The sequence below is a fragment of the Natator depressus genome, chromosome 1 (genome assembly GCF_965152275.1).
Source record: "Natator depressus isolate rNatDep1 chromosome 1, rNatDep2.hap1, whole genome shotgun sequence".
Classification (NCBI taxonomy): Eukaryota; Metazoa; Chordata; order Testudines; family Cheloniidae; genus Natator; species Natator depressus.
The window spans coordinates 110,125,569-110,139,685 of NC_134234.1; the positions used below are offsets into that span (position 1 = coordinate 110,125,569).

Sequence of the window (14,117 nt, forward strand, 5' to 3'; positions counted from 1 at the left end):
ACACACACACACACACACACACACACACACACACAGTCTCCCTGCTATGCTGTCTCCCCTCCCTCCATTCCTGCTGCCTTTTAGAGTGTGAGGCTACATTAACAACAATGTATTAACCCTTGAGGGCTCAGCTGAGTGCTAGTTCATCATTTAGCAGTAAGGCGTTCCTTGGGAAATATCCCACCCTCCGACTCTACAACCTCTACCAAGCTTCACAATCATCATTGCTGTGTGCAGTATTAAACTGTTTGTTAAAATTTATACTCTTTTGACTGACGAAAAAAATTTCCCTGGAACCTAACCCCTCCCCCCATTTACATTAATTCTTATGGGAAATTGGATTTGCTTACCATCATTTAGCTTAAAGTAGCATTTTTCAGGAATATAACCACAACTTTAAGCGAGGAGTCACTGTACTTCCTGGTCCCAAAAAACAATGGAGGGTTTTGACCTATCCTAGATCTAAGTATCCTGAACAAATTTTGAAGGTTAAAAATTTCAAAGGATTTTCAGCCCTCAACATACAAGAAACTTATTTCCATACAGTGATCTATCCTTCCCATAGGAGATTTTTTCATTTTGCATTAGGCCAAGATCATTTACAATACTGGGTACTCCCATTCAGTCTCTCCTCTGCTCCCAGAGTGTTCTCAAAAGTTCTGGCAGTAGTCTTGCCTATCTCTGCAGAGAAGCAATCGTAATATAACCATATCTTGATGATTGTCTGCTGAAGGGTCGATCTTATGATGAGACCTTGTTAGCCACTCAAAAGGCCATAGCACTGTTCATCAAGCTAGGACTTCGTTAAATATCCAGTAGTCTGCTTTAACGTGTGCAATTACTAGAATTCATAGGTGCATCCGCAGATACGGTAACTGCCAAAGCCTACCTTCCACCACCCAAGTTTATGACACTATCGAATCTTACCACCACAATCTAGGTCAGCCAGGAACTGCCTTCAACATTTTGGGGCATATCTCAGCATGTACCTTCATAGTAAACCATGCAAGATTGCATTTTCACTGCCTCCAGCAATGACTTCAACCATCTACTTTCCAAACAAACACAGTGTGGATGGACAGGTCTCAGTTCCCCAATTCATAAAGGCCTCTCTTGATTTGTGGAAAGACACCCCCACCCCCCCACAATGTCTGTGCAGGATTTTTCTTTACCCAGCCACCTCCAACTGCTGTAATAACAGATGCGTCTCTTTTGGGATGGGGAGTACACCTAGATACTTGAATTGCTATATACTCGTCCTCACAAGATCACCCTACACGTTAGCTTGCTGGAACTCAGCAGTCAGAAATGCCTGTCTCCATTTTATGCCATTGATCAGAGTCAGGTGCATCAAGAGCATGACAGAAAATGTGGCCTGCATGTTTTATGTTGACCAGCAAAGGGGAGTGAGATCGCATTCCCTTTACTCTAAAGCCATAACACTATGGAATTGGTGCATACTCAGTCATCTACGTATTTGCAGTGTACCTTTCTGGCATTCAGAACATCATAGCAGACTCGCTAAGCAGAAATTTTGCACAGGATTATGAATGGGAGCTAGACCCTTGGATTCTCAGTTGCTTATTTTAGATTTGGGTCTTCTGTAGGGGGACCTCTTCATCATTACCATAAACAAGAAGTGCACTCAGTTCTGTTCAAGAGAGGGATTGGGTCGCCACTCCCTGGGGGATGCCTTTCTCCTTCTTTGGACACTGTGACTATTGTTTGCTTTTCTCCCAGTGTCTCTAATACTGAAAGTAGAGAACAAGACAGAAGAAGGCCAACTTTATACTGATAGTCCCAATGTGGCCAAGACAGACATGGCTTCCTTACCTCATGCAGCTGGCAGATCATCAGGCAATTAGTCTCCCAGTCATTCCCCATCTCCTCTCTCTGGATACTGGTTGGTCCTTCATCCAAACCTCTGCGTTCTTTGCCTCAAAGCATAGCTCATCGATGGTTCATATGGATAGAAACTACCTGCTCTGCAGGTGAAAAGGGTATTTTAAATAGCAGGAAGGACTCTACACACAATACCAACCTGCAAAAGTGTAATATATTTAGCCATTGGCGCATTCTGCGACATCTTTCACCTTTCATCATCTTCACTATTGGTCTGCATTCTGTAACTGAAGAACTCGGGGTTATCTCTGAGTTCTGTTAGAATTCACTTGGCAGCTAGCATGACTTATTCCATTCTCTGGCAGAAGGTTTCTCAGTGTTTGCTCACCCGATTAAGGTGAGAATTGTCAAAAGTCTGGGGAAACTCTTCCCTCAAATTAAACATTCTACTCTGGTTTGGGACCTCAGAGCTCAGGTGCCTATGAGACCTACCTTTGATTCAATGGTTCCCTGTTCACTACTGAATTTATCTATGAAGATGGCCTTGTTGGTAGCCATTAGGTCTGCTCAAACAGTTGGAGAGAGAGGGGGTCCCTACAGGCAACCCCTGTCTCTGCTGTATTTGTTAAAGATAAATTTTTGCTACAGCTTCACCCAGAATTCTTAACTAAGCTATCAGCAGAATTCTGTATTAACCAGGTTATTCATTTCTCAGTTTTCTTCCCCAAACCATATCTGGCTAGGGAGATGCTGCATTGCATAAGAGCACATTAGTCTTTTACATGGACAGAACTAAATTATTTAGGAAATGTCCCAAATTGTTTGTATCAATTTGCTGACAGATGTAAGGAATCTACAGTTTCCAGACAAAGACTCTCTAGGTGGGTATCTGGATGCATCATTTTTTGTGATCAGTATAACGATATTCAGCGTCGTCTTAGGGCATTAGCCCATTCAGCGAGGTGTGTCTCTACCTAAGTAGTTTTTCTCAAGAGTGTTTCCATCACTGAGATCTGTAGAGCTGCAACTTGAACCTCTATACACACTTCTTTTCAAAGCACTTTGTAGTAATCTATAATTCAGCTTTGTATGCTGTGTCTGGCTCTGCACTATTACTTCAATATTGGACTTGACTCCAAAGCCCCCTCTTTTTCATGAGGATACTGCTTGGTGGTCACCTGAAATGGAGAACCCATAGTAACACTGCTCGAAGAAGGAAAGGTTACTCATCCTGTGCAGTAACTGTAGTTCTTCAAGATAGTGTGTGTCCCTATGAGTGCTCTAGCTCTGCTTTGGGGTTTCCTTTAAGAGACCTTGCAGTCTAGATGGAACTGAGTGCAGTTCACCTGCACAGCTCTATATGACCTCGGCGCAGGGCATGAGGCCAAGTAGAGGGCAAGTACAAGCTGAACGGGCACTGCTACTGAAAATCTCCAATCCAAGCTGCGTCCTTATGAAGAGGAGCACCGATACATAGGGCCCTACCAAATTCACAGCCATGAAAAATGTGTCACGGACGGTGAAATCTGGTCTCCCCCTGTGAAATCTGGTCTTGCGTGTGCATTTACCCTATACTGTACAGATTTCACAGGGGAGACCAGTGTTTCTCAAATTGGGGGCCCTGACACACAAGGAAGTTGCAGGGGGGTCGCAAGGTTATTTTAGGGAGGTTGCAGTATTGCCACACTTACTTCTGTACTGCCTTCAGATCTGGTGGGCTGGAGTCGGGCGGCTGTTAGCTGGGCACCCGCCTCTGAAGGCAGTGCACCACCAGCAGCAGTGCAGAAGTAAGGGTGGCAATAGTATACCATGCCACCCTTACTTCTGTGCTGCTGCCTTCAGATCTGGGCAGCTGGAGAGTGGCAGCTGCTGACTGAGGGCCCAGCTCTGCAGGCAGCAGCACAGAGGTAAGGCTGGCAATACCATACCATGCCATCCTTACTTCTGTGCTACTGTTGACTCCGGCTCTGCCTTCAGAGGTGGGCACCTGGCCAAACTCATCATAACTGGTACTGTAGTTAGTATTGTAGCAGCCAGAATTAGCAAATTATTGCTGTTCTTCTTTCTGTGCAAATTAAGACCCAATCTGAATTTCAAACTTTCAGATTCTCAGACATTTGATTCTTACATAAGAAAAAATTATTTCAGTTTCTTTTTATTTGGAGGAAGTGTGTATTCTGGTTGTTGTGTAATGTGGAAATGGGTAAAGAAATTTTTTTAACTTCCAAACAAAACGCAGCATTGCCTCTAGACTGAGCCTAACCAGCCCAAGAGAGTAGCTTTTCCAGGAAGTTTTGAATATTTGGAAATAGGGATTATAATGTGAGTTCTGTTGTAATTTTAGTTATAACTGAGTTTACTCAGGTACTTTTTATAATAAATGTGGGGTTTTTTTATAAACTTGTAAAATTGCACTGCTTAATGCACAAAGAATACTGTCCTGTATCAACGGAAAATGTGTAGCTTCACCCTTTAAATAAATGTTTCCAAAACAGGCCAAGTATTCAGGGATATAGGTTTTTCTGAAAATTTTACCCCAAACCCCAAAGCATCTTATTCATTTAGGCCTTCATCCCTGTCAATGGGATTGTGTCTTGTAAGTGCCTACATTCCTTTTGAAGATGAGATATAGGCGTATAAATCAGTTAGGCAGTGGAATGTTGAGTGCAGCAACTCCTGAATACCTTTAAAAATCTGGGCCTTAAGATAAATCCTCTTGACTGCTAGGTACTTCTGAAATTATCTATAGTGTATATGTTCGCTGGAGTTTGTTGTTTTGACACCTATGGTTTCATAACACACAATTTGCTGTAATGAATAAGGTCTTTGGCTTGAAATAATCTTGCAAATAGTTTTAGTTTAATTGTGTTAATATGTAAATATCTGAATTAAACTGTCAAAGCACACCACATATGAGATTTCTCTTTCACTAGCTTAGATAGTATATGCCATAAATTTAAGTTTTGAGCCTGGGACTATCTTTTTATATGTGATTTTAATATAATGCCCACTCTCTAGTTTCCAATTGATGTAAAAACTTTTGTTTTTTGAGACCATGCACTAAAAAGCAGTATAAAATTTATAGTTTATTAAAATTCAGTGGATGGCATTTTTAGACCTTTTTAATGTCAAATGTTTTCATCATAAAATATATTTGAGTATGAAATACTGTTAAAATAAAACCCCTTTTCTTTCTGAAGGTGGAGAGACAGAGAAGACTTGAAAGAATAAAGCAAAAACAGTCTCAGCTACAAGAACTTATTCTACAGGTACAGTCAAGGTACTCTTGTCTGTAGGGCAAGGTAACTTGTATTTGTATACCAGTTTTCTTACACGTATTAAAAACAAAAGATCTAGCAGGAGATGGAAGAATACGCACCCAATGTGAATTTAGCACTGTAGCCAAGATTATTGTGCTGTAGGAGAAGCTGACAAGAACCCAGTGTTCTGTGTTAAATTCTGTGGCAGCTTCAAGTGCATTTTAACTGACAATGACAATATAACCTTTTTATTCCTTGAATTTTGACATTCAGTTCAGATCTCAGATTTGAAATGTTTCTTTATTTTACAGCTGTTCTCAGATTTGAAAATTTTATCTATAATGAGTACTGGCATTTTATTTTCTGTGATTCGTGACCTAAGAATACAGCCCTGTCACCAAATTTCTCTGCCAAATATATTACAGTAGAAAATTAAGTTCTGAGTCCTCATGTTTGGAAAAATAACTTTCGGTATGTGAACCAGTTCCATGTTGAAACACTAATTCTAAAAGATGTGAGATACACCCCTTTTCATCTCAGTGGAGTAACTCTGAAATGTAATTAGGTTAATTTAAAAGCTAAATTTAAACTCTTTCTTTGCTTATCACTTTAGCAGAAAGATCTAGATTATGATGTTCTTCTTCCAGTAGTGTTCCTGTGGTTCCAGTAGTGTTCCTACTGTAGGTGTGCTTGTGTCCCTAAGCTGCTGATCGGAGAAGTTCAGCAGTAGTGTCCATTAGGCCTGCACGTCTGCTATGTCTCCTCATTCTATGCCATGAGGCTAGTGAGCTCATGCCAGCTAAACCCTCTGTTTCTTCTCAACTGCCCCTGGCTAGAGACAGAGCTATTCACAGTCAGAAAGTAACTATCCTAACCATTTGCATTTTTATAGTTAGTTAGTCTCAAAGGGCAGGTCTACGCTGCAGCAGGGATAGATGCTCTGAGATCGATCCACTGGCAGTTGATTTAGCAGGTCTAGTAAAGACCTGTCAAATCAACTGCAGATTGCTCTCCAGTTGATCCCTGTACTCTACCCCCTGACGAGAAGAGTAAGGTAAGTCGACAGGAGGCTTTCTCCCATCCACCCCCTGCGATGTAGACCCCATGGTAACTTGACCTAAGGTACGTCGACTCCAGCTACGTTATTCACGTAGCTGGAGTTGCATAGCGTAGGTCGACTTACCGCGGTAGTGTAGACATAGCCTTAGTTAGTAAAGTTGTGGGGTTTTTTCCTTACGTCACTTTTTTCTGTTTTAAAATACCCCGCATTTACTTCCTCACTGTGGGGACCCTTTCCCCTACGAGAGATGCTTGGTTCACGGGCTTCAAGAAGAGCCTCACTTGCAAGGAGGCAATCCTGGTTGCAGACAAGCATTCCCAATGTATTTGCTGCCTCGAGGAAAGCCACATCCAGCAGATGTGAGGTCTCTGCTAGCAACTCATGCCATGCTCACGTAATGACACAGAGCTCCGACGGAAGATTATCTTCATGGAGCCGGCTCTCGGACCTTCTCAGGACATGCTCCATGAGTCACCTGGCAGATGTGAGTCTTTCTCGCAACCCTCTGTGTTCTAAAGGCTGTGGGTCGAAGAGAAGCAAGCTTCTGACCCTTCTCACAAGTCATTGGAGAAGAAGGTGGGAAGCCCCCATAGTGAGCACCGAGATAGGCATAAGCGATCCCAATCACGCTCAATATCTTTGGCACCAACACCTTCCCAGCGTGGTACCCACACCTCACAGAAACTGACAGCAGCAGGTACCATTGACATACCCATGGACCTAATGGGTACAGGCACTGAGTCATCGGCATCGATGGACAGGAGTAAGCTCTCCACTAAAATGGTGCTCCTGGTTCATGAGTGTCTATCAGTACTGTCATCGACACCTCATCTGGCACCTGAGTGACTGGTACGGGCAAGATCCTTGCCCCCCGGCACCATGCTGGTCAGTACCGGCAGAATTCCGTCATTCCAGAGACCTCTTCATATCGGATGTATAGAAGTCCCCGCTTCTCGACATCAGGACCTCAACACTGAGCCTCTGCCTAGCACGGTAATCATCCCTGTTGCCATGCCACTCTTCTCCGCTGTCTAGCAAGGGTTCAGACAGCGAGCCAGAGGAAGTGGCGTACTCACAGTACTCCTTCCAGGCTCCGTGTGGTGCCCAGTATGAAAAGGATCCTGGAGTATACCCACATGGCTCCACCACCACCATCCTGATATGACCATTCACGGGCACCATTGCTGGGCTCTGTACCCACCACCCCAGTGGCCATATTGGGACCAGCATATTGCCAGTATGCCTCTTGAGCTTTGAGCCTCACCCAAGAACCCTTGATGCACACTCCCTTCGCTGCAGCATCCGGAGCTCTGGAGCCTGTGGAAGACGTTATGGAGGAACATGAAGGCAGTGCTGAGGAAGAAGTGACCCCAGTGACCATAGTTTCATCCAGGGAGGAGGAGGGTCATCTTTGGCTGATGACTTTTGCAGATGCTCTCCAAATACCACTGGAAGAAGTCAGACACCCTCCATTCTTCCTCTTATTAAAAGATCACCCTTCCTATTAACAAGGCCATCTTGGTCCCGGCAAGAACAATCTGGCAAACCCCAGCATCAGTAGCACCTACCTGCAAGCGGGCAGACAAAAAATACTATGTGCCAGCTAAGGAAACTGAATTCCTCTTCTCCCACCATCCATCCAACTCCATCATAGTGGATGCTGTCAACTCCAATGGCCATCAATACCAGATGGGGTCCACTCCCTATGACAGTGACTGGAAGCACCTGGACCTTTTCAGAAGAAAAGCATACTCCTTGGCCACGCATCGATTCCATATCACCAGCTACCAAGCCCTCATGGCAAAATAAGTTTATATAAATTATTCAGAACTGACTGATTTTATTGAATAGCTGCCGGAGTCACAGCATTACCAATTTAAGGCCATTATCCAGGAAAGCCAGTTAGTGGCAAAGACAACACTGCAGTCTGTCCTCGATGCAGCCGACACAGTGGCGAGGTCCATCTTCATGGCGGTGGTGATGTGACGAGCGTCATGGCTTCATTTGTTGGGCTTTCCCGAAGGAGGTACAGTCAACTGTTGAAGGCCTTCCTTTTGAGGGCATGAAGCTCTTCACAGAAAAGACTGATGCCTCCCTTCACACCCTGAAGGACTCTAGGGCCACTGTCCTTTCACTGGTCATCTACATGCCAGGAGACAAAAAGGAGGTTCAGTCCCTAATCCCAGCATAGACCATGCACACCCCAATATCTGGCTCAATGCCACTACAAGCCAAAGAGAAAGAAAAGGAAATTTTCTAGGTGTAAACCACCTGGCCTGCAATCTTCCTCATCCCAGCTGTCTTTCCTTTTCCTCAATCCCAGCTCCAAACACTAATTTTGGCAGGTTGGTCAAGGCATGGATAGACCACTCCTCCAATCACTACAGCTGACCAATGCTATATACCTATTTAGCAGTGCCTGGGAAAACATAACATCGGACCAATCGGTCATAGAGATCATTCACACTGGGTATTCCATCCATTTTAACTCCCTACGCCCTCTACAACACCTTTCCCCATCCCTCTTCAGGGACCCTTCTCACAAGAGTTTAGTACGACAAGAGATAGATCGCTACCTCCAGTTAGAAGCCATAGAACCAGTACCTCAACATCTACAAGGCAAAGGGTTCTACTCTCTGTATTTTCTAATAGCCAAGAGGAAGAGAGACTGGAGCTCCTATACTAGATCTCAGACAGCTCAACAAGTTTGTCAAAGCTCAAAAATTCAAGGTGGTCACTTTAGCAGCGATCATTCCAGTGTTAGAACAGGGAGACTGGTTTTTGGCCCTCAATTTTTAGGATACCTAATTTCATATCTCAATCCTACCGTCTCACAGCCAATTTCTCAGATTCACTCTAGAACAAGACCACTACCAATACGCAGTGCTCTCCTTTGGACTATCATCAGGCTGAAGAGTATTTTCCAAAGTTGTCTCAGTAGTAGCCATGCACTTACACTCCCAAGGGATCATAATTTAGCCTTATCTGGATGATTGTCTCCTCAAAGCCCCATCTCTCCTAGAGACTCACCGAGTCACCAAAACTACAATATGCCTGTTTATAGAATTGGGCCTACAGATCAACGCCCAGAAGTCAACCCGCATTCTAGTACAGCACCTGGAATTTATAGGCGCAGACTTTGACTCTCTATGGGCCACAGTTCATCATCATCATCACCATAGATTTCTCTCCCTGGTTGCACTCATAGAGACCATACAAAGCAGCCCGCTAATATCAGCCAGACACTGCCTCCAACTTTTGGGGAATGTGGCAGTGAGCACAGCGGTAATACCACATGCCAAGCTTCACATGTGATGCCTTCATCTGTGGTTCAGCTCAGTTTGCAGACCAAACCGGGCCAGGTGAGAGAAACCCCTATCACCACTCTCCAGGATCAAAAACTTCTTCGACCACTGGAAAGACCCAACCAACGTTTGCAGAGGGATTTCCTTCTTGCAGTATCATCTGCTATTGCTTATCACCACCGACACATGGCTCATAGGGTGGGGTACACATCTAAATGACCTTACCACACAAGGCAAGTGGTCACCCACGGAGATGTCCCTTCACATCAGTGTCCTCAAGCTCAGGGTGGTCCAGAATGCCTGCACCCACTTCCTGTCATTGATCAAAGGATCACACATGAGAATTCTAACAGACAACATAGCCTGCCTGTATTACATAAATCAACAAGGGGGAGTCAGGTCACCCTCTCTTTGTACGGAAGTGTTAAGACTGGAACTGGTGTATCTCCCACAATATCACACTGTCAGCAGCCTATTTCCTGGGCGCACACAACTCAGTTAGTCTCAGCCCTTATCTACACTGGGGCGGGGGGATCGATCTAAGTTATGCAACCTCAGCTACGTGAATAACATAGCTGAAGTCAACATACTTAGATCGACTTACCGTGGTGTCTTCTCCGTGGTGAGTCGACTGCTGCCGCTCCCCCATCGGCTCTGCCTGTGCCTCTCATGGCGCTGGAGTACAGGAGTTGACGGGAGAGTGCTCGGGACTCGGTTTATCACATCTAGACTAGACACGATAAATCGATCCCTGCTAGATTGATCGCTGCCCACCAATCCGGCGGGTAGTGAAGACATACCCTCAGTTGCAAATTCCCACACAACCATGAGTGGGCGCTAGATCTAGTAATATTTCACGATATATTCAGGCAGGGGGGAATGCCAACCACAGACTTGTTCACCACTTACCTGAATAAGAAAATGTCCATGCTACAGCTCCAGAGTGGGGATAGGACAACACTTCTCGGGCAATGCTCTTGTCCTCCCCTGAAACAGGGGCTTCTTTGTGCCTCTCCTCCTTTTCACCTGCTATCGAAGGTCCTGCTGAAAATAAAGAGAGTGAGCATATGTCATTCTGATCACTCCTACTTGGCCAAGACAAACCTGGTACCTTTACATGTCACAGCTCATGACATGCCTACCGATCTCTCTCCCAGTCATTCCATACCTCCTCTCCCAGGACAGAGGACGTACCCTACATCCCAACTCGGGGGTTCTTCACCTCCAAGGTATGGCTCCTTGCTTCAAACACCTAGAAAGCTTCTGTTCGAAGGAGATGTAAGAGTAGTATTACACAGAAAGTCCTCAACACAACGTTCCTGCCTGCAAAAACGGTCCAGTTTTGGATTTGGTGTACTTCCCAACAAATCTCCCTGACATCCTCAACTCTTCCACATATCTTAGATTGTGCGCTGGCCCTAAAAAATCAGGGTGATCTCTAAGCTCTCTGAGGCCACCTAGCAGGTATACCCCCCTTCCATCAGCAATAGAGGGATACTCTGTGCTATCACACCCAACTACTGAAAGGTTCCTCACGGGTATAGTAAACCTCTTCCCACAACTTTGACTTCCTACTCCTACATGGGACCGAAACCTGGTACTAAAAGTACTGACTAGGCCTCTCTTTGAACCCATGACCACCTGTTTGCTTATGTACCTCTCAATGAAAATGGTCTTCCTGATAGCTATTACCTTAACTAGGAGAAATAGCAGCTCTGATGGCGCATGGTATTCTTTTGGGATAAGGTTATGCTCAGGCCACATCCGAAATTCATTCCTAAAGAAACCTCCCTGTTTCACGTGAATCAATTGATTAATATTCCAACCTTCTATCCCAAGCCTCACAGAGACAACATGGAGGCTATATTACACACTCTAGATGTCAGGAGAGCCCTAGCCTTTTACCTGCACAGGACAAAGATGGTCAGGAAGTCCCACAGGTTTTTCCTTTCCATTGCAGAAAGATCCAAGGGCTCAGCAATATCAGCCCAAAGAGTCTCCAAGCGAGTCTCCAACTGCATCAGACACTGTTAGCATGTTTGCATTATGACCTCTCCAGCTAATATTTATACACACTCAACAAGGTCCTCATCTGTCACCTTATTCAAGAATCTCCCTAGCTCAGAGATCTGTAGAGTGGCGACATGGGAATCAGTCAACATTTTCACAGAACATTATGTGATCACTGGGGACTACACCTCCAATGCCATCTTTGGCTCCACAGTGCTGTCTTCTGTAACTTACCCCACTTTGAAGTCCCAGCCCTCCAGAAGGGATACTGTTCAGGAATCACCTACAGTGGAGCACCCATGGGGACACTACTTAAAGTAGTTATTCACCTTGTGCAGTAACAGTGGGCTCTTTGAGATGTGTGTTCCTATGGGTGCTCTGCAACCCACCCTCCTCCCCTCCACTTTGCAGAGTTCTTGTCAATGACTCTGCAGTAGAGAAGGAACTGAGGGGGCTTAGCCCATGTGCACTGACTAACCTCATGGCACAGCACAAGGAGAGACAGCGCATGTGCAGGCCTAATGGACACTGCTACTGAAGTTCTCCAATCAGCAGTGCGGGGCACAAGCACACCTACAGTGGAGCAGCCATAGGGACATGCATCTCAAAGAACCATCGTTACTTCACAAGGTGAATAACTACTACTTCTGTTTACTATTGTAGGTGGCAGGAAGGAGGAGTTAGAATGGAGTCTGGTATGTCAGGAATTGGGAGTTCAAACTAATTTTTCTTAAAGAAGTTTTACCACCACTCCTCCTCTGTTGTCAGAAGCTACAACTGCCCCTCAAAAGTGCTTAAAACCTCCAGTTTTCCCCAAACTTTTATGCATTTTTCAGTGCATAATTCTGTGACACCTTTACAAATTGAAATCTGAGGGCATTCTGAACACTGTCTTGTGTGTACTTATAGTTGCAAATATCGTTAGGCGCGATCAGCAATGGTTCTGGTTTGTAGTGTAGACATAACTTTAGGCTAAAGGTTCAGAAAGAAAACTGACTGTATTGCTACAAATGCTGTTGTGACTGGTGCTGGTATGGGCTGTTTGGAAAATGGCTTATTTTCCATGGAAAATAGAAGCTTTCTGTGGAAAATTTAGTTTAGTCGAAAATCCAATTTTCTAATGGAAGCTTTTCAGCCAACCCTAATGTTGGGTTATGGTAGGGTTTCTCAAATTCATTGTACTGCGACCTCCTTCTGACAACAAAAATGACTGCATGACCCCAGAAGGGGAGACTGAAGCCTGAGCCCACCAAAGCCCCACCACCCTAGGCAGGGGGACCGAAGCCAAAACCTGAGCTCTGTCAGGGGGGCTGAAGCCCTTGGGGTTGGAGCTTTGGCCCTGGGCCCCAACAAATCTAATGCCAGCCCTGGCGACCCCATTAGAATGGGGCCACAACTCACTTTGGGGTCCTGACCCACAGTTTGAGATCTGTTAGGTTATGGTATCCTTGACTTGTGTTTAGTAACATTAAAGAAGTGGTGGAGCATTTACATGATAAATGTCTGCTGCTTTAGTTTCAAAATATTTTCATTAAACTAAACTGGTTAATTCCAAATGTCATATTTTAGTTATTTACAAGTTTGGAAAAAGTTGACAGTGTCAAGCATATTTCTTTTAAATACTGAGATTCCTAATTCTGCTTTAGTTTCTTCAGAGACACCACAAATAATTACATTTTAATAAGAGAACAAAGAAGGAATAACTGTTAAATGTGTAGTTTTGTAAGCCACTATTACTTTTTGCAGCAAATTGCCTTCAAAAATCTAGTTCAACGAAATCGTCAAACAGAACAACAGGCAAACCGACCACCGCCGTCCAATTCTGTCATACATCTGCCATTTATCATTGTGAACACCAGCAAGAAGACCGTGATCGATTGTAGTATTTCAAATGACAAGTAGGTTGTTCATAAATTTTTTAAGTACCTCATCAGAAGCAGGAAGCCTGCTAAACAATCAGTTGGGGCCACTGGACTATCAAGGTGCTAAAGGAACACTCATGGAAGATAAGGTCGTTGCGGAGAAGCTAAGTGAATTCTTTGCATCAGTCTTCACTGCAGAGGATGTGATGGAGATTCCCACACCTGAGCCATTCTTTTTAGGTGACAAATCTGAGGAACTGTCCCAGATTGAGGTGTCAGTAGAGGAGGTTTTGGAACAAATTGATACATTAAAGAGTAATAAGTCACCAGGATCAGATGGTATTCACCCAAGAGTTCTGAAGGAACTCAAATATGAAATTGCAGAACTACTACCTGTGGTATGTAACTTATCATTAAAATCAGTTTCTGTACCAGATAACTGGAGGATAGCTAATGTGATACCAATTTTTAAAAAAGGCTCCAGAGGTGATCCTGGCATTTGTGGGCCGGTAAGCCTAACTTCAGTAGCAGGCAGATTGGTTGAAACTATGGTAAAGAACATAATGATCAGACACACAGATGAACACAATTTGCTGGGGAAGAGTCAACGCTGCTTTTATAAAGGGAAATCATGCCTCACCAAAATGTTAGATTCTTGGAAGGGGTTAACAAACATGTGGACAAGAGTGATCCAGTGGGAATAGTGTACTTACGCTTTCAGAAAGCCTGTGACAAGGTCCCTCACCAAAGGCTCTTAAGGAAACTTAGCAGTCATAGG

At 44.3% G+C, this 14,117-nt stretch overlaps 1 protein-coding gene across 6 annotated transcripts in view; it reads left to right on the top strand.

Annotated features, from left to right (window-relative positions):
• The window catches only part of TFDP1 (transcription factor Dp-1), a 114,941-nt gene that overhangs the window by 78,946 nt on the left and 21,878 nt on the right, over nucleotides 1-14,117 (top strand). For all 6 annotated transcript variants that reach the window (XM_074964171.1, XM_074964129.1, XM_074964144.1 and 3 more), the window contains exons 8-9: nucleotides 5,043-5,111; nucleotides 13,224-13,375. In XM_074964171.1, the coding sequence (XP_074820272.1) occupies nucleotides 5,043-5,111; nucleotides 13,224-13,375 (221 nt within the window). The remainder of the gene's footprint in view (nucleotides 1-5,042; nucleotides 5,112-13,223; nucleotides 13,376-14,117) is intronic.